Source organism: Sphaeramia orbicularis, chromosome 3 (assembly GCF_902148855.1).
Source record: "Sphaeramia orbicularis chromosome 3, fSphaOr1.1, whole genome shotgun sequence".
Taxonomy (NCBI): Eukaryota; Metazoa; Chordata; class Actinopteri; order Kurtiformes; family Apogonidae; genus Sphaeramia; species Sphaeramia orbicularis.
In genome coordinates, this window is record NC_043959.1 from 58,186,779 (window position 1) to 58,214,438 (window position 27,660).

At 35.5% G+C, this 27,660-nt stretch overlaps 1 protein-coding gene across 1 annotated transcript; it reads right to left on the bottom strand.

The window, feature by feature from the left end:
- Window positions 1-10,161: 10,161 nt before the first annotated feature.
- On the bottom strand, window positions 10,162-25,389 carry LOC115413798 (interleukin-18 receptor 1-like). The gene is made up of 10 exons (XM_030126897.1): window positions 24,331-25,389; window positions 23,506-23,743; window positions 18,078-18,261; window positions 17,796-17,949; window positions 16,510-16,572; window positions 16,296-16,407; window positions 16,026-16,174; window positions 15,680-15,823; window positions 14,092-14,244; window positions 10,162-10,728 (listed from the first exon to the last, which is right to left on the bottom strand). The coding sequence occupies exons 1-10, from the start codon at window positions 24,386-24,388 to the stop codon at window positions 10,385-10,387; spliced, it is 1,599 nt and encodes a 532-aa protein (XP_029982757.1). The 5' UTR covers window positions 24,389-25,389; the 3' UTR covers window positions 10,162-10,384.
- Window positions 25,390-27,660: the final 2,271 nt, after the last annotated feature.

Sequence of the window (27,660 nt, forward strand, 5' to 3'; positions counted from 1 at the left end):
TGGAAAAAGAAGTGCAAGAAATGTACAGAGTAAGATGTAAGGGAGTTATTTTGGTGGCTTGTATCAATAAAATAGAGCTCCTAATTAATTAATCATGCAATTCTTTTGCAGATTAACTGTTTAGTGAATTAGATTAGATTAGATAAAATTAGATTAGATTAAGTTAGATTAGAGACTTCATTGATCCCACAACGGGGAAATTCAATGGTCAAGGCAGCAACAGAATAAAGTGCAAGAGAAAAATGTTCATGCATAAAGATGGTGCAAAAGACAAGCAATATAAAATAATATTAATAGAACTAAGTAATAAAACTCCAAATACATACATATTTGCAATGGAGTGGAATTGCAATATGTCAGACAGTACAGATGAGATATAAACCGGACCTGGATATACTGTTATATTGTACAGTCTGACAGCATTTATGAAATACCAAAAATGACCAGAACCATCTTTCAGTTTCCCATAGTGTGAGATCCTCAGGCTTTCAAATAATCCAAAGCTCATAAATATCTTTCACTGATTCACTGAAGACCCAAAAGGTGCATGAAAAAGTCAAACCATCAAATGGTTGCTACAGTCATAAAGTAAAATACAAAATGTTTAAGAAATACGATATTAGACAAAACTGTTTTTTTGTGTGGCAGGCCTTTCCACTTAATAAGGCAGAGTTGACAGCAGTCAACAAGTGACACAGTTTTTAGAATAAATTTGGGTGTTTCTGTTTGTGACTGTGGTAAAAGGGGCTAAAGTACGCAGTGGTTCAGACCTGGTTCACTTTCATGGCCTGGTTTTCAGATCTCAGTACATTTTAAGGTATGTGAACAGAAAAAACAACTCACTCACACAGTCATAGTCTGAGCAAAATTTTACAATTTTTATATGGAACTGCAGGTGTTTATACTCTTTTCATGTGTGGTTGATCATTTTCGAGTCTCATCATCATAATTGTGATACCAGATGACAGGTGTTCTCTGTGTCTGAAGTATATAAAAGTAAAAGTGAGCATGGAAAACAGAACGTTCATTGCATTTTCTCTAAAACTCTAATATAAACAGTTTTAAAATGCATAGTTGTTTGATAAACAAGTTGGTTGGATTAATTTGACTGATTGGCTGAACTTTTGGTAGATTTTTTTTTACTCAGTCAACAACTAATATTGTAGAAGAAACAGAAATCATCTAGAGGAGGGGTTCAAACACATGGCCCATGGGCCATAACTGGCCCGCCAAAGGGTTCAATCTGGCCCATGGGATGAATTTGTGTAATGCAAAAATTACACTGAAGATATTAACAATCAGTAGTGTCAAAATCATTTTTGTTCAGGTTCCACATACAGACCAGTTTGTTCTCAAGTGGGTCAGATCAGTGAAATACTATCATAATAACCAATAAATAATGACAACTCCATATTTTTCCTCTTTGTTTTAGTGTCAAAAAGTAAAATTACATGAAAATGTTTAAATTAAAAATTGTCCTTTCACTAAAAATGTGTATCTGAACAAATATGAACAACCTGAACTGTCTCAAGAGAATTGCGATTTTAACAATATTCTGCCCGTTATTAAATGTTTTGTGTATTTGTAGATCCACTGTCATCTGTAAGTGGTAATGCACATTTGTAAATGATAAATGATACAAGTTGAAGACCCTGGTGCTAAAAGAACAAAAGAAAGTCACATTTTTGGACAGTTCAAGTTGAACATATATACATTTTGTATTTGTTTAGCGGAAGTCCACCCTATAAATATTTTTAACACACTTTCTTTGTGACTTCAGTACTTTTAGCACCAGGGTCTTCAAATGAACATATCTTTTCATGTTATTTGAATTTATGTAAAAGTTACTTTACAGACGTAAACATTTTCATTATGTAATTTTACTTTTTTCACTGTTATTCAGCTGTATGTGGCCCCTGAACTAAAATGAGTTTGACACCCCCGATTTAGAAATTAAGCCTCACTCATCATGGACAAAAAACACTGTAATGAAACAGAAAATGAATGTTATTGAGTCTACAACTACTAAGACTGAATATGAAAAAGGAATAAGATGAAATAGAAATAGATTAACCCTCGAAGAGCTAAACAGCTGCCAGCATCTACTGATGTAAAATGTTAACGTCAAATAACATTCAGTTAATTCTCTGTTCTGGTATAATAGCCATTGTGATCTTTTATTAACATCAGTACATTGTCAGCAAATTGAATATATGAAAATATTTGGTTTTCACTGAAAAATGTGGAGGATGAAATAATAAATAGTGATAAATCACACACACATTAGATATTTAGAAACATTCAGTTGGAACTCACCATAAAAATAATTCCATGTCTTCAAAGGTTAACCCATAAAGACCCAGTGCTACTTTTGCATCAATTCCCAAATGAAATTTCCTCTATATTTAACCTTTGTTAACTGATTTATCACCATTTATTATAATATTATCTTCTGTATTTTATCAGTATAAATGAAGCATTTTCCTATATTTACTTTACTGATCATGAAGATGTTCAGAAAAACTCAGGTTAAAGTTGAAGGTTATATCAAAAACAGAAAAACTGCAGGAAAAGTGACTTTTTCAGTAAAATATATGATTAACTGAACATAAACCAAGTGTCTTCATCCTCTATCATTGATCCAACTCCATGGGTTTTACTGGTGTTCATAGAGCATCTGAACGTCCAAATGGGTCATATCTGATGACCACGAAAAGACGACAAACTGCATTTTACACCAATTATTTACATGAATTGATAGAATTAGTGGATCAACAAGTATTAAATAGTTTAGATCAGTCGATGCTTTTGGTCTGTGATAGATGTTTGGGTCTTTATGGGTTAAATGATAACGACATGATTTGTAGGCTGAACTTTATTTATACACACTAAAATTTTAATGGTAAAGGTACAAGGATCACAACCAAGATGTGGCGACCTTATTCCTAAAATAACACACCATAGTAATGTATTCCATCATGTGAACATGTTGTCACGTGGGTGCTTAGGACCCAAATGCAGCACACAGAACTGGAATCAGATCAGAATCTGTCTTTACTCAGGTTTTGCACATACGTCACATAATCACGTGGTTTTCTGTTTACGACGCCATATTGGTAGGCAAGCTTTCCTTGGATCATACAACGTGTTAAAGGATGGACCTGCTAAACTCCTGTGTGCTGTTTATTCCTCAGCTTTCACCAGTTATAAGTTCTGCATACAGACAGCTGGGTTCCACTGGTGGCAGCGGTGGTTCTGTTCTGCCCACCGCTGTTTACAGTTATTACCGCGGTTAGCCTAGCTTCTCAGTATTGTTAGCCTGCGTGTCTGTGGCGCTTAGCGGCGTGGAAAAAAAGAATAATCATCATGTGGTACGGTGATGAAGACCCCTTTAAACCTACAGGAGGACTTCCCCTGGACTATCACCTATAGAGACAGAGTGATTGTGGATCTACCTGCTCCCTTTGCCGGCGATGGCAGCCAGAGTTTCCTCAGCTGGAAGTGGCAGTCGGAGCATTGGGGGGTGACACCTCTGAGTTGAGCTGGAGCTGGTGACTATACCCCCACCTGTCTGTGCCAGTCTGCTTTAACTCTGGGACAGCCTTCCTGATGTGGGCCAGTCAAATTATGCGGCTGTGAAAGAGAAGATGGGAGGGGCTTTTGGACACAGACAGATAATGGACCGTTTTAGAGCTAACATATGGGCTCGTCACAGTTCCGGTGTGGCATAAAATACGGACCTTGTAAAATATGGACCTATTTGGAATTTGCGCATGCGCGAGCGCAGCCTTACCGGATGTCAGGTTCAGCGAGGCTTATGAAATAAGTACCTTGCGAGTAGAATTGTGCGCTTTTGGGTTAGGGTTAGGGTTAGGATTAGGATTAGGATTAGGGGTTAGGGGCTGCGCTCGCGCATGCGCAAATTCCAAAAAGGTCCAAATTTTACAAGGTCCGTATTTTTTCCCACACCGGGTCAGAGTCTGGGGGTGTACGGCTGATGTGAGCCGGCTGGAGCTGGTACTGGTGTTTTTGCCTCTGAATTGCACTTGCATCACTGTTGTTAGTGAACATGTAAACTCATCTATGGTGCCTTTATCACAAGCAGACATACTCGCAAATAACAAAACACGCAAACACATGTCCAAAGAAAAACACCATATAAAGCAACTAGGGATGCACCGATACCGCTCCGATACTCAGTGTGTGTATTCGTACTCGTAAAAGTAATCCGATACAAATGCACCAATACCACTTACGGCCGTGTGACATTCCCAGTTCAGTGCAGCAGGTACGCGGTGGTGGAATAATGTGTGTGGAGTGTGAAGAGTGGAGATTTTTCAAAACAAATGACGGTGATAAAAGTAACGCTGGCTGCAAGTAACGTTAAAGACACAGACAGATACAGACGCAGCGTTCTGTCCGTCCTCTGCGTACATTCCATCCGTTTACCGGGTGCTCGTGGATGCGTAAACAGAATGAGAATACCAGTGGGTGACCGCTGCCAACAGAAGTGAAAACCAAACTTCTCACTCATTTCTCTTTTCTCTTCCTGCTGAAGCTAAACTTTTAAACCTTACCAGAGTAAACACTGTAATATTAGTATCACATTAGTGTTGCCTCTGTCGTCTCCGTGTTTGTTATTACTGACTTTCTTCTTCTTCTTCTTCTTCTTCTCAAAAATCTTTCCTCTTCTTCGTGGTATTTGTCCAGTATGGTTAATTCAGAGCGGCGCCCCCTGGTGGATTAATTGACAAACGCTCATTCCAACACATTAAATGTCAGTAGCAGCACTTTGTTCCAGTCAGACTAATGACAACGACAATAAAGCACATTTACAAAAGGAACTAACAACTGGAATGGGATTATTAAGTACTCGTATCGGTACTCGGTATCAGCAAGTACTCAAATGTAAGTACTCGTACTCGGTCTGGAAAAAAGTGGTATCGGTGCATCCCTAAAAGCAACAGTTCTGACTTTCTGGATCCAGATAACATGCCTACCAATATGGCGGTGTAAACAACAATCACATGACCAGTGACGTCAGCCGCAAGTCCTGAATTAAGAAACACAGGTGTTCCCAGGTGATCAGAGTTGGCTGAGGAGGTGGGTGGGGCTAAGTGAGTGAGGGAGCAGACAGATGGAAGGGGATTGGCTGAAAAGCTGTGGCACAGTGAGGGAGAGGAGAGCAGCAGAGACCCAGGTGAAAAGGTCAGGAAGTAGGTGGCAGAAAAACAAACTGTGACATGTTTTATGTTGTGTAGCCACTTCTGTGGTAAACAGATGGTGGGGAAACATGTATATGTATCAAAAATAACTGAGATGATACTGACAGAATTATTTTCCAGTTTTGATGTTTTTCTAAAATTTTTGGATCGGATTTTCATCAGTATTTATTCATTACAAAATGTCTCACATTATTCATATGAAAACACAATGTGCATTTATAACTGGTATTTGGTGTGTGGCTATTATTTTGGGAAAATATAACTTTTTTTGAAGAAGTTACAAAATGTAAAATGTGCTGTGTACAAAATCACATGCTTTTGAGTTGCATAAGTATAAATTACAAAAATAGTAAGGAGTAGAATCAGTCTGTGTCAAAAGGAGGAAACATACACTGAAAACAGTTACACAATAAAGCTAAAATATTTCATCAGGAATCTATACATCACAGTTAAACAATAACTCAATTCAGCATTAAATCCAAATTAAACAAAGCTGATTTAAAGATCAGATTTAAAGCAATTATTTTAGAGTTTGTTATTCAATTGAAAGCAAATTCATTTCACAGTTTTTCACAATAGCTAAGACATATTTTTCCAAAGCTGCACCTCTTTTCTCAAAACTGTAAACACAAAACCCAGAATTCAAACTACATTCACAAAATCAATCACTTTTCTTGCAAAAGCAAACAATTGCCTCAAAACTGTTTTACCTGCACTCAAAAGCAAACACTGCTTTCAGATAACACACACAACCAGGCAACATGTAGACACTACAGAGAGGTCATCACACACTACAGCAAAATGGAAAACACTGCATCCAGCACATGCATAACATAATGTTTATTACATGGTGTAAACACATTTAGCATTTCTGAAAAGACCAAAACTGTAAAAGAAAAGCACATTACTGTTTAACACTCAAAAATGTTGCACATCTTCAAATCAAACTGATGACAGATTCATTCTGCCTCCGCATCATGTCTGTAAGGACTTCATCCACATCACAGGTTATATTGTTCCTTTCCAGGCAATGGGATTAAAACCCTCTGGTGTGTCAGATCCAGCCTTAACAACACTCCACACTTCCATCACCACAGACCACCTCCATTACTTCTAAAAGGTTTTCCCTGGTATATGGGTTTGGGTCCTGGACCTTCCACCACCATGCAGAGAAACATTCTCCTATTGGGTTGAGGAAAGGGCTGTATGGAGGAAGGCAAACCTTTCTGAAACTGGCTGATACTGAACCGCTCCTGTATCTGGACATTGTCCCAAACCACAACACAGACAGAACCATCTGCCTCTCAGGTTGTTTCCATCCATTGTTGGTGTCTGGTGCACTCTGAACCAGGGTTGTATAAAATTCTGAAGTTTGGTGTGAATTTCAATGTCTGAATTTGAATTGACTCCACCCTACAGGATGTTGAATTGAATTTGAATTACAGGAAGTGGAATTGAAATCATTAAGATTCAGAGAAATTCATTCTTATCATGTATCAGTGAGAATGTGATACTTTCAACATACATTTTTCTTCCAAATGGAAGTACAGACACTAACATTAAGCATACATTCTCTTCATGATGAATAATTATTCTGGGAAATGAAGTGCTGTCCTATCATTTACCACAATTTAAAAGTTATTACAATTTTAATGATCAATATGATAGTGTTTTAATGTTAATTTGTAGTATAAAACAAACAAAAAAACAAATAGGCCTATTTACTATAATAAAGTATTGTGCACATAAAATCCATACAATAGTATCGGTATGAAATTCATGTCATAATCATATGTAATATATATGGTAAATCTTCATTGTTAAATACACTTTAATTATGTATCATGAATTTCTTTGAATTTCTTGTAATTCCAATTCTACTTCCTGCGATTTTAATTGGAATTGAAATTCCGTGCCCTGTTTGCAGTCTCAATTCAAATTCAATTTCAAGAATTGAACTGAAATTTAGGGGTCATTCTCACTTCAATTCTGAATTTTGTACGACCCTACTCTGAACTGGCTTATATCATGTACAGTAGTTGTGCCGACTTGTTGACGACTGTGCTGTATTTCTGTTTAATGTTTGCTTTCTGTGGTTTTGCAGCTCTTGTAGATTATAGCGAGAAATATGTTTTAGAGCGTGAGAATGTGTACAGAGTTGTGTAAACAGTGTGTTACAGGTGTGAAAATTCTGTGTAAGTATGAGAATTGGCTTAAGGCTGTGGCAAAAGATTGATTTAATAAATGAGTTTGCACAAGTGGGTAGAATGGGGTTTAATGTTTGAGCGATTCAGAAAAACAGTATCTGCAAAATTGTAACCACATTATAGTCAAAAGTATTAAACCTTTGCTGACTGTGGCTTCTCACCTGAGCATTCTGACATGATCAAAATCAGAAATCAGAATTAATAAGGGGTTATATAATTTAAAAGGAAGAGCTTTTGTGTTTCTGTTCATGTATGAAATTATAGAACGGAATGAATATGATGCCAAAACAATCTCCAACAATCTCCAAACATATTTTAACTTTAACAGATGTATGTAAGATATGATTTTGTGAAGATATAGGGACCATATGTGAGTATCAGTAGGTTTTCTCCTGTTTAGTTTTTGGGAGTGAGGGAAGAAAAAAGGAAAAGTGATGATGATGATGATTATTGTTATTGTCGTCTTTTTCTTCTACATATGCACTTGCAGCTTACCGCTCCCTTTTTGGATTTGTAAATAACACTAAAATTGTTATAAGTCTTCCTTTTGTATAATAGGTTACATTTCCTTTTTTGTTTTAGTTGTTTTCTGTTGATAATTTACTTCGGGCAATTATTTTGTTGGTGGTTGTGTTGTGATTTTTATATGTCCAAAATAAAAAACTTTCATTCATTTGATGTGTTTATTGTTCACAAATCATACTAAATGACATTACATTAAGTGTATTTACAAAGCATATAGCAGTTTTAATACATTATTGTGCACTGAGGAAATCAGAACAGGTATGTATTTATTTCATTAAGCTGATAATAATGCACTTCAGGTAAAAATCAGCTGAAATGAGGCTAAAAAGTACAACACTAAAAGTTTACTTATTCTGCTGAAATGCAAATAAAGCAAAAAAGAAACAGCATCACATAAATCATTCAAGACATGAACATTTTCCCTTTTTCCATTCTTTCTTAGCATGTAGATACATTTACAGGTGGAAGTAGAGGTGTTTACTTCAAGGCAAGGTGGATTTATTTGTATAGTACAATTCATACACAGGGTAATTCACAGTGCTTTACAAAAATGGAAAAGAGACAAATTAAAAACACACAATTACAATTAAAACATAATCAATAAAACATAAATAATAATCAATTAAAATAAAGTAATATAGTAACCCAATCTGCAGTGATATGTTTGAGAGTAAAGCAATTGCTATTTGTTATTAGACTGTAATTGACAGTTTTCATAAACAAACAGGTTTTTTTACAGTATTAGAGTATTTATTTATCTATTTATTTATTTAGAACATGCAAAGAAACAAAATAAAGCAAAACGAAGCAAATTAAGACAAAAACAAAATAACATTTAAATGAACAGAATCTATCTTCAAGTACGTGCAAGTCTGAATTTTGCAAGGTCAAAAAGGAGTAGGAAGAAGTACAAATTTATTTAATCCTAAATCCATTTTATGCTAAAATGTGAGAAAACATCCGATTAGCTGCATTAAAAATGTTTTTATTTCATAGTTTTCACACAGTATATCACTTTCTGATATTGCCTTTTTAAATACATGTTTCTTTGTTTCAAAAATTAAACGCATGGTGTCCAGCTGAGTGGACATTTTTGTAACTCCATAAAAAAATATGTTCATTAAAAAATTTCAATCACATTGTTTTTTTTTCATGGCTAAACAGGAGTAAAAACACTCAGGAAAAAAAACATAACTAGGGTTCTCATAATTCATGCATCAAAGGGTTAAAGTAAGACTTTCAAGATGACTGCTGACACTGTCTTGTGGTTTTTGTGGACCAAAGACAATGACTTCAGAATTGTCTGGGTTTAGTTGGAGAAAGTTGTGTTGCATCCACACACTGATCTGTTGGAGGCAGTCACAGAGTCAGTCCACAGGCCCATGTTCACCTGCTGTCAGCCAGATGGAAATCTGAGTGGCGTCCACGTAGTTGTGGTAGGACACGCTATTTCTGCGTATTAAGTGGCCAAGGGGCAACATGTAAAGAATGAACAAGAGGGGTCCATCCCAGGATGGATCCCTGGGGGACCCCACAGGTCACTGCCATTTGGTCTGACACACAGTTCATGATTTAATGAAACAAAACTGGAGCAAAGCAATAATAAAAGGCATATAAATAAATAAAACACAGACCATCCTCAGAGACCCGGGTCTGCTCCAGGTTTTTGCCTGTTAAAAGGAAGTTTTTCCTTGCTGCTGTCACCAAGGGTTTGCATCTGGAGGATTCTGTTGGTGTCTGTGAATTAGATTATTAACCCATAAAGACCCAGTGCTACTTTTGTGGCAGTTCTCAAATTTTTTCTCCCTCTATATTTAGCCTTTCTTAAGTGATTTATCACCATTTATTATAATATTATCCTGTGTATTTAGCATTTATAAGAGAAAATCAGGTATTTTCCTATATTTCGTTTACTGATCATGTAGATGTTTATGAAAACTCAGAGTAAATTCAAAGGTTATCGGAGGAAACTGAAGACAGTGATTTTTCCTTTAAAATCTATCATTAACTGAACATAAACCCAGTGTGTCCATCCACTGTCATTGATCCAACTCCATGGGTTTTACTGGTGAATCAGTGTTATAGAAAATAACAACGTTTACATGTTCACTACGGAGCCTCTGAACATCCAAATGGGTCATATCGGATGACCGTGAAAAGACGACAAACTGTATTTTACACCAATCATTTACATGTATTGATAGGATTAGTGGATCCAAAGGTATTAAAAAGTTTAGATCAGTAGATGGTTTTGATTATTGGTGGATGTTTGGGTCTTTATGGATAATAGTCTGGTTTAGACCAGCTCTTAATGTAACGTATCATGAGATTACTTGTTGTGATGTGGCGCTATATGAATAAAATTTTATTGATTGATTGACTGATTGATTAACTTTAAAATTTAAACACTGAAGATATCAGGATATCCTACACAGTCTGAGGTAAAAGGTGAATTTTTTGTGAATGCTGTGCAGGAGGAAGGTAATACCGGAGCTGCTTCCAGAAGGAGGAGGATAGTGGTTCAGAGTCTTTGCCCTTCCAGGTGACACAGTGTCCTACATTACTAAGAAGATGTAAGACCTCTCCTAATGACCCTGACCTCACACCCTCTGTTGCTTCAGTTCTGATTAAAACTAAACGAGTCTGCCGCTCCACAAGGGCTTCATGGATGGCAGTTAGCAGGCCGGACTCCAGCCCAGGGTCTGGGGAGGTGGGAACCAAAATCACCGTACGACTCTGCTCTACGCAGTCCAGCACCGTCTCTGCAATAGCTACAACCAAACAAAAGTTCACATTATGAATCAATGGAATAAGTCAGTCATTTTTTATGTGACATTTTAAAGTATGTTTTAAAGTAGGGGACACTGGGTATGGTTGTAACACCTTGGGTAACTACACTTGCCGTTCAATTCAGTTATAAAAGCTACCCACACATGTTTACTATCAATTCAACCTTCTGCAAGAAAATCACAGAACTCATAAGAGGGTAACAGTTTTAGGACGTTAGTAGGAGATAAAATCTGCAATATCTTACATGCAAAATCTTGATAAAAAGATCTGAAATAAATTTATAGTAATGAAATGTTCTTTGTTGTATTAAGGGGATACTTCTTATCTGCATGTTAAGTCTAATTTGTATCCAAACTGTCAACATCAGTAGAAACTATATGCTTTATTTAGTCACCAGTTAGGGTCAAGAAGCAGCTAAATTAATTTATCAAACTCAAATTCATTTATTAGTGTAAATTTTACCTGCTGTAGATCACAGTTTAAGTGTCTTGTTTTAGTTCCTGGTCCATTTACAGCAATACATTCCTTTACTATGTGCTGAGCAGTGTATTTACATAAATCTTTGTTTTACTTACATCCCCCAGAACTGGACAGCACAGATATATGGTTGATAAATGAGACAGAAAATGTGATGATGTGAAACACCTCATAAGAGCTGTATTTTCTATCTGGGAATCCATAAAAATCTGGTTTTGCAGAATTAGCAGGAATTACATAGCAAATGTTCCAACATCAACCAGCCTCAAACTGAATTTGATTTTTCCTTCATTTAAAGGAGTGATATTTTGCTTTAAAAAAAAATAAAAAAATAATGGAATTATGCATTTTAAAACATTTCCCTGTGGTCTACAGAAAACTGTAAATGCTCTGCTTGGGTCTGAATTCTTCATTAGTTCAACTCCACAGGTCCATCTTCAACCCTATATCTGAGTAATGACACCAGAAAAGTGGTTTTGAACTCTGGCCCTTTAAATGCAAATGAGGCACTTCATGCCCCTCCCCCTCCAGGCTGTTGGCTGTGCTGCTCTGTCCTGTTCAACCCACAAGTGAACATTTTAGGTAGTTGGCTCGAAGTTTGGACATACAGGGTGACCCAAAAAAACGGGAATTTTTGAAGTGCGTATTGGCAGACATGAGCAAGTGGCAGCACTGCGAGACAGTGACCTTGAGCAAGTAAACACACCCCCATTTTAGTAACCTTTGGTGACTGTGTGAGAACTGTTTGGCCAAATTTGTCCGTTTGTGATTTTTTCTTGTGGGGCTATCTCAAGAGTAAAGTGTACACGACTCAACCAAGAACTCTGGATGAGTTAAAACAGAGAATTCAGGATGAAATTCACAGTATCCCAGCTGAGATGTTGCAGCGGTCAATGAGGAATCTCAACAGCAGATTTCAAGAATACATTTGTACAGGAGGACGCCATCTACAGGAAGTAATTAAAAAAAAAAGAAAATTCCATCATTGTTTCTTCAATGGCATGTTTTAAGGTTTCAAATACTATGAATAAAATATTTTTCTTCCATCACTCTTGGTTTTATTGGATTGTTAAAAAGTTCCCGTTTTTTTATGACACCCTGTATTTTCAGTTTTTACTGCAAACCGCTGCTGCTGACAAACAATTATGGCGTACTCGGAGAAATGTTCATCAGAAGGCTTGACCTTATAAGAGCAAATGTCGTGATGTAACTAGTTACAGATGTAACAAATTAAGCAGGAATTAAAACAGGTTGTAGAAATCCACTCGATTTTTGCCAAAATGAATATAAAGATAGCTTTGCAGCACCTGGAGGGTTCAAATTCAAACTTTATGAACTATTAGGGTCCAAATACACAAATAAATGAACCAAAGACTACTAAAAGTGGGTTCGTAATTTTACCTATAAGCTTCATCCACTTGAATATCATCCAATATTAACTGACAGAAGACAGAATGACAACCCGAATGTGTTTAAATGAGCTAATGGACACATTTCTGCAGAAGACTGAATACAGAGGAATAAACAGAAGTGAATGTGGGAACAGGAAACGACGCCACAGCTTAACAAGCAGACACTGTGTATACACGTGTTACAACCCACTCAACCGATTTTAACCATAGTTTAGCGATCTATGACGTTATAGACTGAAACTGGCAGGAAAAAAAAAGAATCACATTTCTGCAGTTTTATAAGTACCTAAAGCGTAGCACTAGAAGGGAAATCCCAACAGAATTTCCAAGTGTTTGTTGATATCTACACTGCAAAAATCAAAATCTTACCAAGTGTATTTTTCTCATTTTTAGTCAAAATATCTCATCACACTTGAAGGTGCGGAAGACTTTCATCACCAATTTTTCATCAGATCTGTAAAACCCCAGTCATATCCTCAGAATCACGAATCCGTAAGTCTTTCTGTGATTACACACCTGAATCTCCTCCCTCACGTTGAACAATTTCACAATGCCATCCACCATAAACAAACCATGTGTTTACAATCAGAGCCGGGAGGTAACTCAGGCATCTTCGGAATTTTGTCGCAATGTGCATTGTGGGAAGGGAAGGTTCGCGCTGCCGCCATATGATATTATATGACTGCAACAAACACGACGTGGAAACGGCTGGAGCCTCTGCTTCCCACAATGCAAGTCGCGACAAAATTCCAAAGATGCCCGAGTTACCTCCCGGCTCTGATTGTAAACACATGGTTTGTTTATGGTGGATGGCACTAACAAATTGTTCACCATGAGGGAAGAGATTCAGGTGTGTAATCACAGAGAGACGACTTACGATTTCATGATACTTAGGCTATGAGTGAGGTTTTACAGATGTGATGAAAAGTTAGTGACGAAAGTCTCCTGCAGCTTTAAAATAAGACATAATCGCCAAAAGAGTAACTGTTCAGTGAGATATAAGAACTTATTTTTAGACAATAGATCTTGAAAATCTTATTTCAAGAAATCTTACCAAGATCATTTTCACTTGTTCCATTTGATTTTTTTTAAAGATTTTTTTTGCATAATTCAAGCAAAAAAAAAAAAAAAAAATCTGCCAATTGAAAAAGGGAAAATTATCTTGGTAAGATTTCTTGAAATAAGATTTTCAAGATCTACTGTCTAAAAATAAGTTCTTATATCTCACTGAAAAGTTACTCTTTGGGTAATTATGTCTTTCTTTTTAGTGTGATGAGATATTTTGACTAGAAATGAGACAAATACACTTGGTAAGATTTAGATTTTTGCAGTGTAACACATGGTATCATTGAGTCAGTCATAAAACACTGTCATGATCATGTAAGAATGTGTAGAATTACGGCCGTTATGGTCATCCCAAGTCTCCCCCATACATATCAATAGTCAGTGCCTTACCTTGTCCTGGCAGCACATCACGATCGTTGAGACAGAGATTGTATCCAAACCTGTCCTCCAAAACATCCTCTAGCCATTTTCTTTCAGAAGTGTTGAGTCCTGCATCTGTATCACTCTTGTAACACATCAAATAGCCATCGTAGCTCTTTCCATCTACAGCAACAGCGAGAAATAACAACTCTAAAACTGTTGTCACATCTTCTGAAACCTAACACTTCATAGATCTGCCACAACATCATGACCACTGAAGAAGAGTGGTAGAGAAGTGGCAATAATATTGATTATTTTATTACAAAGGTGCCTTTCACTAGGTTGAGCAATGCAAAATGAGCAACATAAGGTGACTTCAACCAGGTCCATATTGTAACGGTGATGACTGGGTCAGAGCATCCCCACAACTGCAGGTCTGGTTTGTTCCTGGTCTGCAGTGGTCAGTACCGGCTAAAAATGGACTAAGAAAGGACATCCCAGTCTCAGACCGACTAAGGGTCTGTGTTGGACTAAAAAATCTGATCCATGGGAGTCCACCTCTCTACCTCCAGGACTTCAGGGATCTGCTGCTAATGCCTTGGTCCAGATACCACAGCAGACCTTCAGAGGTCTGGTGAAGTCTAGGCCTCAGATCAGAACTGGTTTAGTGGAAAAAGGGGAACCCACACAATATTAGACAGGTGGTCATAATGTTATACTCCTATAGATGCTCAATTGGTTGAGATCCAGTTGTTGTTCTTTAGATATGTTTACCTGTTAAACCCTGACCATATTTTCAGGGGAAAAATGCCTAAACAGACATACCCAAAGTAAATGAAGAATCACTTCACAATAATAAGGTTCATATGGATGTTCTTGGTGTCTGTGGACATTTACAGACCTCACAGAATCTATTCCCATTGTCTAAAATATTGTATCTATTACTATGCCTGAGTAAACTGTAACAAACTAAAAGAGAAATTGGAATTTTTTATCCTCGCCTGTTTTTTTTCGGCTGGATTGACGATGATATGCATAAATTAATTGTTTGTGTCGGAGATTTTTAATAGTATATATTTCACCCCACAAAGATTAAAAATCATGTTTGAACATTAAAGTTTGCACTAAAATACACTTTTGATGTACTTTTATTAACATTAGGGTCTAAACTCTGAGCAAAAGTTGAAAAAAACATTCATTGTCCTGATTTATTATATTTTTTATAGTAGATGAATATTAATATAATTTTTTTGGCCTGCGGGTGGGCTGATAGGGCTAAAGGGGTTACATCAGCATGAACAACAAGATCTGGAGATGCTCTGACCCAGTGATTTGGTCGCAATTTCCCTTGTCAGTTTCTCAGATCTATACTCTTGCCCATTTTGCTGTTTCAAACACATCAACTTCGAGGGCTAAATGGTTGCTTGTTGCCTAATATATCCCACCCACTGACAAGTCCCATAGCAATGAGAGAATCACAATTAATTCCACTTTGCCTGTCAGTGGTCAGAACCTTATGACTGGTGTTAATACAATATATTATTCAGCTGACAGCACAAACAACGTAAATACATAGCTCTTCCACAGAAACTGAATTAAATGTTGACGTAATGCCTACCTGAAATGCTTCGATGGCAGCCAAGCGTATCTCTGATGAAAAGAGTGAGGGAGATTTTATACTTTATATAGATAACCACTGTTAAAGCCATAGTTAGCACAGTGACTACAATGCTGACGGCCAAAGGGACGTAGGAACGACGAGCTGTGGAGAAAAATAGGGATAATAGAATCAATAAATATTTTAAACACTCAGTCAAACTGTGCATTCTCTATGTTAACTCACATAAGTGTGTTCAATCTGCCTCATCAGCTATTATTTTTAATATGTTTTGAGGAATAAATAAGTGAAATTATATTTTTCAGTATATAGGTGACCACATTTTTTATTTCTATTTTTTTAATACCTTTCCGGGCCAGAGTAATTGTGACCACGCTTGACTTCTGTGTTGTAGAATCCAACTTGCAAGAGAAGTTTTTAAACAGATCCTCCTCTAATACCTTCTTGAAGACTAGAGATGCTGTCATGCGTAGTTTTTGGCCGCTTGTGTTTTCCCTGGAAAAGAGAGAAGGAAAAATTAGGTAGATTATAAAAAAGTGAGAACTCTTAGGTAATCAGGTGATGACATAACTTCTGTATGACGCTTTGACTGCCAGTGTATGTGTGAAGTATTTACTCTGTAGCATAGAAGAAGACTCGTGAGTTCTTATTCTCATCCACACTTAACCAGTACACACTGTCAAATTCTGAACACTGATCAGCCGTGCAGTTCACCTCCAGTGGAGAGCCTAGAAAAAAAGCATCATTCATACAAGTGTGAAAAGTTGGAATTTACAACAACCTACAAGACTGTATTATAAGTGTTTGTTTGTGTATCCTCTGAGGCTCACCCAAATCTACATAGAATACGTCTTTATCACGAGGAAACAAAATTACTGGACTTTGTTCAGGCTCTGTAAGAATGAAAGCAAACCAGTGAACATTTATTAAGAGATAAGATAAGACAAAACAAAAGATACGACAAGACAAGACAAAACAAGATAAGATAAGATAAGATAAGACAAAACAAAATAAGATACGACAAGACAAGACAAAACAAGATAAGATAAGATAAGATAAGATAAGACAAGACAAGACAAGACAAAATGAGATAAGATAAGATAAGACAAAACAAAATAAGATACGACAAGACAAGACAAAACAAGATAAGATAAGATAAGATAAGATAAGACAAGATAAGACAAGACAAAATAAGATAAGATAAGATAAAATAAGATAAGATAAGATAAGATAAGACAAGATAAGATAAGACAAGACAAAATAAGATAAGACAAGGTAAGATAAGACAAGATGAAATAAGATAAGGTAAGACAAGACAAGATAAGACAAGACAAGATAAGATAAGACAAGATAAGATAAGACAAGATAAGACACGACGAAATAAGATAAGATAAGACAAGGTAAGATAAGACAAGATGAAATAAGATAAGATAAGACAAGACAAGATAAGATAAGACAAGATAAGACAAGACGAAATAAGATAAGATAAGACAAGGTAAGACAAGATGAAATAAGATAAGATAAGACTAGACAAGATAAGATAAGACAAGACAAAATAAGATAAGACAAGGTAAGATAAGACAAGATAAGATAAGACAAGGTAAGATAAGACAAGATGAAATAAGATAAGATAAGACTAGACAAAATAAGATAAGATAAGACAAGATAAGACTTGACAAGACAAGATGAAATAAGATAAGACAAGACAAGACAAGAGAACATGAAATAATATAAGACAAGATGAAATAAAATAAAACATGACAAGACAAGATAAGATAAGATGAGATAAGATAAGACAAGACAAGACCAGAGAAGATGAAATAATACAAGACGAAGTAAGATAAGACAAGACGTTAAAAGACAAGATAAGATAAGATAAGATAAGGTAGAACATGACTTTATTAATCTCAGCATAGGGAATTTACAGTGTTAACAGTAGCAAAAATACAGAAAGCAAAGTGAAGAAAAGACAGGCAAGAACATTAAAGAGTGAAACATGAAAAATCTGCTCTTTTTATTATTTGTACTGTACATACATACATTTTATTTACATCATTACAAAACAGTTATACATGATGTGATATGGGGTATCAGATATTCAGTGTGCTGTTTTTACCTTCTGGTTTGACAGTCAGTTTCCTTGTGGATGTCATGTTATATATTTGACCTTGATAGAGGTAGGACCTGGTGCAGATGTAAACACCTTGATCTCTGTCGTGCACACACGACAATGAGTAATGCTCTTCTACTGACACCCTTCTACCGTCACCCTTCCAGAAAAAGGAAAATCAGAAAAGCCTCTGGATCACAAAGTAAATACAGAGCAGACATCTAGAAAAAAGTCTGACATACTTTGGAAAAGAACAAAACCATAAAGATCAAAAGTTATGAAAAATACCTTTTGCCATATTATACCATTGCTGGTAATATTTGGGATATTTCCATCAGGGATGTAGTTACCAGGACATGTCAGTGTGCAGGACTCATGCATGTAACATGTGACAGGGTACTCCGTCCCCTCCTTGTATTCACCGAACCTTGCTGAGTATACAGCCAGCCTGAAGGACTTGATGATGGTATTACTGCCATATCATGGAAAAGAAGGTTATAACGCTGATGATGCAACTGATGAAAGTAGAAAACATGTTGAGTGTTATTTTCAGAGCTCAGATATTTCTCTCAGCCCATGTTTTTTGGTTTTATTTTGTTCATATTCTGCCATCATCACAATAAAAGAGACTTCATCATAACATTAAAAACTAGAAGCACTTGGAGAGCGCAGACCTCCGCCAAGGCTGATCAGTGGCCCCCCCCCCGTGGGCCCCCCCACCCCCGATCACCACCAAAATTTAATCATTTCTTCCTTATCCCATTTCCAACAAACCCTGAAAATTTCATCAAAATCTGTCCATAACTTTTTGAGTTATGTTGCACACTAACGGACAGACAAACAGACAAACAAACCCTGGCAAAAACATAAGCTCCTTGGCGGAGGTAATAACATATCTTTGCAGAATTACATGCAGCATATTAATACAAGAGGCTGAGCCTGTGCTCTCGATCACAGCATGATGAGTCTCCACTATGTATCTGTGCTTGTATAACAAGAGACCTCTTATGAACCCATAAAGACCAGTGCTACTTTTGTGGCAGTTCCTGAATTTATTCACTCATTCATTCATTCATTCATTCATTCATTCATTTATTTATTTATTTATTTATTTATTTAGCACTTTTTAAAACAACATGTTACAAAGTGCTTCACATAAAGGGGAGATAGATCAAATCAAATTTTAAGCCAATTTACAGAAACCCAACAGAATCCTCCAGGAGCAAACACTCATGACTGGTGACAGTGGTGAGGAAAAACTTCCCTTTAACAGCAGAAACCTGGAGCAGACCCAGACTCCTGAAGGATGGCCGTCTGCCTTGGCCAGTTGGGGTTAAAGCGAGAAAGTAAAGGAGGAAAAAAGAGAGAGCGATAGAGAGAGACTGGGGGAAAGGGGGGAGGTAGGTGAAGACACATGCACAGATAACTGAACTAGAACATGTATAGAACAGTATAATAAACACTATTGTAATTATATGGATAAGTGAGTGATGACGATAAAGGTGGAGAGGGCAGGACCGCAGCAGCAGGTCAGAGATGATCTTAGGAAAACCTTTGAAGATCCAGGTGTTTTCTCTTTATTTCACCTTTCTTAATCCATAAAGATCCAAACACCCATCATCGACCAAAAGCATTGACTGATCTAAACTGTTTAATACCTGTTGATCCACTAATCCTATCAATACATGTAAATAATTGGTGTAAAAGGCAGTTTGTCATCTTTTCATGATCATCAGATATGACCCATTTGGACGTTCAGAGGCTCCGTAGTTAATGTTGAAACACCATCATCTTCTACAACACTGGTTCCATGGAGTTGGATCAATGTCAGTGGATGGAAATGTTTGATGTTCAGTTAATGATAAATTTTACTGAATAAGTCAATTTTTCTTCAGTTTTCTCTGTTTCTGATATAATAACCTTCACCTTTAATCTGAGGTTTTATGAACATCTACATGATCACTGAATTAAATACAGAAAAGTACCTGATTTTACTGATAAAATGCAAAATACAGAGAATAATATTTTATTAAATGATGATAAATCTGTTAAGAAAGGTTAAATATAGAGAAAATTTCATTTAGAAAAAGACACAAAAGTAGCACTGGGTGTTTATTGGTTAAGTGATTTATCACCATTTATCATATATTATTCTCTTAATTGTGCATTTTTTTTCCAGTGAAAATCAGGTATTTTCCTATATTTGATTTATTGATCATGTACTTGAATCATCACGCCGACATAACATTTGAGCGTTATTATATAAAAAACAGAGAAAATTTAAGAAAAGTTACTTCTTCAGTAAAATATATAATAAACTGAATGTAAAACCAGGTGTGTCCATCCACTGTCATTAATCCAACTCCATGGGTTTTACTGGTGAATCAGTGTTGTAGAAGATGATGGTGTTTCCACATTTACTACGGAGCCTCTGAGCGTCCAAATGGGTCATATCTGATGACCGTGAAAAGATGATAAACTGCACTGTACACCAATTATTTACATGGATTGATAGGATTGGTGGATCAACAGGTATTACACACTTTAGATCAGTAGATGGCTTTGGTTGCCAGTGACTGTTTGGGTCTTTACGGGTTAAAGCAGAGGTTCCAATCTTTTTTGGCTCATGACCCCATTTAACATCCCAAATTTCAGGCAACCCCAGACATTCAAAATCAAACTTTTTTTTTTTTTTTTTGCTAAAATGAATTTGTTTTTGATCATGTAATAGTTTGCTATACTATGTTGCAAATAAACGTTAATTTTTGATGACATTTAGTCTATATAATGTATATTTTTATGGACGGAGGCAGAAAAGCCAGGTGTAGATTACTGAACAAAGTGAGAATTTTATTTTCCTTGATCAGGATATGTACAGTCAGTCCAGCTTGGATTTACAAGGACAATTAATAATGAACAAACAAGAACTCAATTTATCACACTGGAAGAAAAATCCAAGGCACTCTCTTTAAACATTCAAATGCCTTTATTACCATACTGGTTTGACTTCCCGACAAAGGCTTGAAGCCAAAATGTGTTGAAGTGTTTTTTAGGTCTAGATATGACCATGCCATGGTAATAAAGGCATTTTAATGTTTAAAGAGAGTGCCTTGGATTTTTCTTCCAGTGTGATAAATACTTTTTGAATCCCTTTTTCCAAAGAGCACCTTCCTTCCCAAACATTTTTTTAAACAATAACTCAAACTATTAATTACGAAAGAGCTACAGCATCTTAAGCCGACCACAGTGAACATTTGAAAGATAAACAGAACCACAGTGCTTCAGTTTCAGCTTCAGAGTTCGTCTTTTATGTATTGGGAATGTCTCTGTCAACTCACCATATATTTTTATTAGTAAGTTTTGGTTTTTTTTGATCAATTACTAGAAATTTCAGGTGACGCCATTTGAATTCCAGGCGACCCCATGTGGGGTCCCGACCCCAAGGTTGAAAAACCTTGGGTCAAATATAGGTTCACATTTATATCTTAATGATATTCATGTTTTTAACAAAGAGTTGTTCTTGGTCTGCAATATTTATTAATGTCCAAACACAAAAAAATTTTATTATAATATTTTTTGACAGTGTTTTAAGTCCCAGTGTCAATAATGTGACATGTATTGATGGGATTAGTGGATCAACAGGTATCAAACAGTTTAGATCAGGGGCGTCAAACTCATTTTAGTTCAGGGGCCATATTCAGCTAAATTTGATCTGAAGTGGGCCGAACCAGAAAAATAATAACATAATAATATATAAATGATGACAACTCCAAATTTTTGTCTTTGTTTTAGTGTAAAAAAAACCCATTAAATTATGAAAACACTTACTTTTATTAACATCTAAAAAAAAAAAAAAAAAAAAAAACCTGAAAAAAATTAAATTTAAATAATAATAATAATAATAATAATAATAATAATAATAATAATAATAATAATAATAAAAAACGTAAGAAAATTTAGTACAATTTTTACAATGTTCTGCCTTTACTTCTCATTTCCCCATGTGCATTATGGATCAGATCTACACAGACACTAAACACTGAGGAAAAGGCAGAAAATTGTTAAAATTCTGCTTAATTTTCTTTAGACATTTCAGGTTGTTCATATTTGTTCAGGTTATTCACAGTTTAGTGTTACAGGATAGTTTGTAAATGTAAATATTTTCGTAATTTAATGTTATTTTTTACACTAAAACAAAGAAAAAAAAATTAAGTTGTTAATTCTAGATTTTTTTTGGCTTAATTCAATTTTTTTTTTTTTTACTTAATTGAAGATTTTTTTTTTATTTAATTCAAGATTTTTTTTTACTGTATTGAAGATTTTTTTTTGGCTTAATTGAAGATTTTTTTTTTAACTTAATTGAAGAGTCTTTTTGGCTTAACCCTTTCATGCATGAATTATGAGAACCTTAGTCAATATTTTTCTTGAGTGTTTTTTTTCCTCTTTAGGCATGAAAAAAACAATGCAATTGAATTTTTTTTTGTATGAACCTATTTTTCATGGAGTTACAAAAATGTCCACTCAGCTGAACACCATGTGTTTAATTTCTGAAGCAATGAAACATGTATTTAAAAGTCATCATCAGAAAGTGATATACTGTGTGAAAACTATTAAATAAAAAACATTTTTAATCTGATGTTTTCTCACGTTTTATCCTACTCAAAATACTAGTTATTACTCATTTCATGGAGATAATATCTTCTGAGACCCAGGAAATTGACAATTTTAGCTTTTTTACACAAAAAAATTGTCTTGATTGGAAACTGCATAATGCAACCATTTTTTTCAGATACATTTTTAAAATAATTTTTATTTATTTATTGATTTTTTTCATGGAATGTCCTTTGCAATGGACAGCATTTTAGCTAAACTGTTAAACTTTTGTCCCCTATAAAATGCATTGCTGGGTCTCAGGAGAATATGCAAAAAAAAAAAAAAAAAAAAAAAAAAAAAAAATTGTTTCAGAAAACTGTTCATTACACTCTCATAACAATTAGCAATTGATTTACACTCAAACATGTTATTGTAGATCAGGTTTATCAAGAGCAGTAAAGTTACAGTAATTGTATGAATTGCAGTTTTTGGGATGATGCATAAGCGTCCACTGTGTCGGCTCATATGGAACTAAAACAACAAAACTCATGAATATACAAGAGAATAGCTGTAGAATAGCTGTCCACTGGAATGACCACTTTGCATGAAAGGGTTAATTGAATATATATGTATTTTTTACTTAATTGAAGATTTTTTTGGCTTAATTCAAGATTTTTTTCCTTAATTCAAGCAAAAAATTTGTTTTGCTTAATTCAAGACTGTGGAATTTTTGCACTTGGCAAAAACATCCTGGGGACCAAACTGGACCCTTTGGTGGGCCACATTTGGCCCCCGGGATGCATGTTTGACACCCCTGGTTTAGATCATAGATGATTTTGGTTGATGGTGGATGTTTGGGTCTTTACGGGTTTTAAACTGTAAGAGTCTGCCTTAAAAAACAGGGGCAATATTTATACTGTTACTGTCATCTCTCTTGTGATTAAAATATTTTGTTTTTCTAGTATGAATATACATTTTTAATTGCAAAGGAATGCTAAAGAAATGCAAATTGCAGGATTATTTAAACTTGGCAAATCCTGTGGTCCTAGGGGTATCACATGGGCTGAGGCATTACAGCATTACAGGTTCATACTCTGACTTCCAATAAACAAAAGAGTTTTACCCCAGAGAACAGGAGTAATTCCCCTGGTGGATTACAGAGGCGTTGAGAATTATAAAGCTGCTGCGGTGAATCAGAATACCCATCCGGTTCTGCTCTGAGGATGACAGGCTGCTGCTCTGAGTTTTCCCCTGGGTCGTGTAACTGCTCCAGGTCACATTGTGGCTTTCATGATCACAATGCAACGCCACCATCTCACCTGATTTGATGTATATTTCATCTGGCTTCACGGGACACATGCCTGTCAGTAGTTTGAATGATCTGGTTAATTTTGCAGGTCAGATGCATCCACTGAAGTGTGAAACTGAAATCACTAAAATCCTTCCAGTATCATTGTGACTGTGTTATCAACATCTGTAAAAGGCCACAATTTGACAAATATCTGCTTGGGTAAAGCATGTTATATTCTTTCAGGGTGTAAAACTATGATGTGAATATTCACATTTAGTTACATTACAATTGCACTGTAGTTAATATAGTGTTAAAGAACGGCATATTCATGTTAGGCAGTTATGAAAGTGTGACTTCCTGCCTCAACAGTCTTGTGATACTCAGGAATTGCAGAAAAACCACAGTTCAACATTTGTGACAGTCAACACAGAAACAGCAATAAATAAATAGGAAGTATTTTCTATATTTGTTCAAGTAGGCACTGCATTTTTTTAATGTTACATACAATGTTTTCATTTAATTTGTTCATTCATTTTTTTCCTGACCCTTACCACAAACAGGTTTAAAAAATGCAACTGAAATGAACAAATTGATGAAAAATAAACAACATAATTTGATTCAACAGAACTATTTAGACTATTTAGCTCAATTTCTTACCTGTGAATAATGTAAAGAGGCAAAGTACAGGCACCAGAAGGGTTTCTTTCACCTTCATGCTGCTAGACACTTATGACAGCCAGATTTCCTTTTCAGAATGACTAACTGCTGAATTTTAGTGAAGCACTGCTTTACTGTTGCCAAATATATCTTGCTAGTGGAAAATGAAACTGAACAGGGTTTTGGTGTGACTTTAAAACACCCACTTACACTAGAAGCGTTAATCCTCTTCTTCTAGGAAATAGCTTATCAAATTTTGGTAACGCTCTCGATGCGGTTTCTGCCTATACTGGTCTACAAGTAAACTGCTTCCAGAAATGAAAGTAGTGAAATGTGGGTCACTGATGAAGAAAACTCAAGTAAAAAATGCTGGATGGCTAAAGTTTCCAAGAAACAGTCTTGGGTCAAAATGTGAAATTTGAGAGTCAATGAGAAAATGGGTTTCACTCAAAAGTAATATTCATCTGAGAGCTACCAGATACTGTCTGCACATTACAATACATTCACTTTACAGATTCTATCTAGCGGAAGATTTATAAATCTACTGTATAAATGTACATAAACCCATAATGGCACTTTATCATATGCCTTGAAAACATCAGCAAACCAGCACTTTCGTCATTTGTTTCCCAATTAATATTATTAAAATACGTAACATTTAGCACATTTAATCTCTGAAGCAGATAATTTCTAAAAAAAAAAAAATTGTAGACTGGTGTTATCAGTGCCCTCTATCTTCATCTGGGTTCTGATTTCTTTAACCTCTGTGAGAAATGTATATTTTAATTTTATTTATTAGTTTACTTGGTAGAGACAGCACACATTAATGAATATCTGTATTGACAGAATAGCAGATGGAAATATGCTAACATGCTCATTTGCATTCCTATTCCTCAGCAGGTTACAAATAAGCATCATAATGAAAACACAGAAGTAGAATAATAAATGTACAACACATTAAAACAGGGGTGGGCAATTAAGTTTCCTATGGGGCCACATGAGAAACTTTGACAGTTGTTAAGGGCCGGATCAATACACTTGCAGCTCTCCTTAATATCTCTGACCAATCAGTGCATAAGCTTTATACAAGTACAGAAAGTATGTGTGAAAAAATGGTAAATTAGCAGATCCTTCAAAATAAAAGCAGTGGCGTTGTATTGGTTATGTCTATTATGATGATACATATTTGCATTGACTTTTAATTTGCCAATGACCTTATGTGGGCCAGTTAGGGTCAGCTGTCGGGCCGCATGTGGCCCCCGGGCCTGACAATGCCCAGGTCTGCATTAAAAGGTTAAACATTAAAAATGATCATTAGACTGGTTTGCTTTCAGCCACCATTTGAGTAGTGTTTTAAAGGTGGTATATGTGGTGCTTTCCCTTTTTGCAATTGGCAGACTGTTCTGATATTTAGTTCCACTCATGGAAAGTCCATTTAGTCCAGTGCATTTTGACTTCATAAAACAGAAACAAGACAAAAAAATACAACATCCAACATGAGTAGCCTCCTGGCTGTATTGTAAGGGGACTCATTTTAGTGATTTTGTTTTATATGCATCTATCATTTGTACACGATCACCTGTTTGTACAAAATAACAACTTGTGTGGATAAAAGAAGTGTCACTTTTTGTGACTTTAGAAGTCAGTCAAGCTTAAAGACATTGGATCCTACATTTCCCATAATACAAAAAAAGCACAGTAGGAACAAGACAAATGTTCAAATAATACAACTGTGCAACTCAGTAAAGTATTTGTAGTGAAATGAAAATATTTCAGGGTTAAAAGTTCTACACTTTAAAAAAAAAAAAAATAATGAAAAAAAAAAAAAAAAAACAGACAATAACTACCTGTAGGATGTAGTGGAGTCATGGAATAAAAGCATTCAGGGTTTCTGTTACTAAACTGGAGTTCCCAAACTGATACTTTAAGACCCACGACCCACTTTAATTACATCAGCAGGGTTTATTTTTAGCCTCTCCACTGGAACATATTACCACTGTCTGCTGACAACTATTATCTGACATTTAGGTGCAATATCAGTGGGATTTCCTTTGAGGACCACAGCAGTTCATTTACACATTTTTATACCCATAACTACACAGAATAATCTGACAAATTCAGGCAGACCCTTTTAACTAATAACATTATGAACAGTTATGGTAAAACACAACACACACACACACACACACACACACACACACACACACGTAACTGATATCATCAACAGAGTCTGCATGAGGTTGAGTTGTATGTTTCCCATCTGGCACTGGGCCATGTTACCTCCAGTATTTTAGTCACAGGTTGTTCCTGGGAAACAACTGCCTTCAGTTTCATGAGAATGAATGAAAAGAAGAAGAAGACGCTAACCTCAAAACAGATCATGTAACACAGTGCAACACATTCATTTCATAGAGTTAAAGAGATAAAATAAAAAATTAAAATTAAAAAAAAAAAGCTGTACTGAGAGCCTCCAAGAGGGGGCAGCACCACACCAGGACAGAACATTTTATGACGTAAGAAAAGAAACTGTGTTTAACCCTTTCATGCATAACTTATGAGAACCTTAGTCAAGATTTTCTTATTGAGTGTTTTCATTCCTCCTTAGGCATGAAAAAAAAATTGTGATTGAGTTTTTTTTCCTCATGGAATTATGAAAATGTCCATGCATTTAAGTTTTGAAGTAAAGAAACGTGTTTAAAACCCAATATCAGAAAGTGAGATGAAAACAATGAAATAAAAACATTTTAATGCTGCTAATCTGATATTTTCTCACATGTTAACATATTCTAATGCTAGTTATAACTCACATCATGGAGATAATATGCAAAAAAAAAAAAAAAAAACTTTTTGTCTAACAAATAACAATTGATTTACACTAAAACATGTCACTCCAGATCAGGTTTATCTAGAACAGCAAAGTTACAGTAATGGTATGAATGTCAGTGTATTATTATGGGATGGTGCATAAGTGTCCACTGTGTCCGCTCATATGGAACTAAAACTACAAAACCCATGAATATACAAGAGAACAGCTGTAGAATAACTGTCCACTGGAGTGACCACTATGCATGAAAGGGTTAAGGTAAAAATAATATGAATGTTGATAATGTTTTTAGCCATTACCATATTATTCTACATTAAAAGCATATTTATTCTAACCTAAAGTGTAAAATGTAACACTCAGTCATAAGTACAATAACTTTCCTCATCTACTGGTTAGATTACTTGACTATTTTGACTATAGGTTACATTTTTTGACATATATATATATATATATATATATATATATATATATATATATATATATATATATATATATATATATGTATA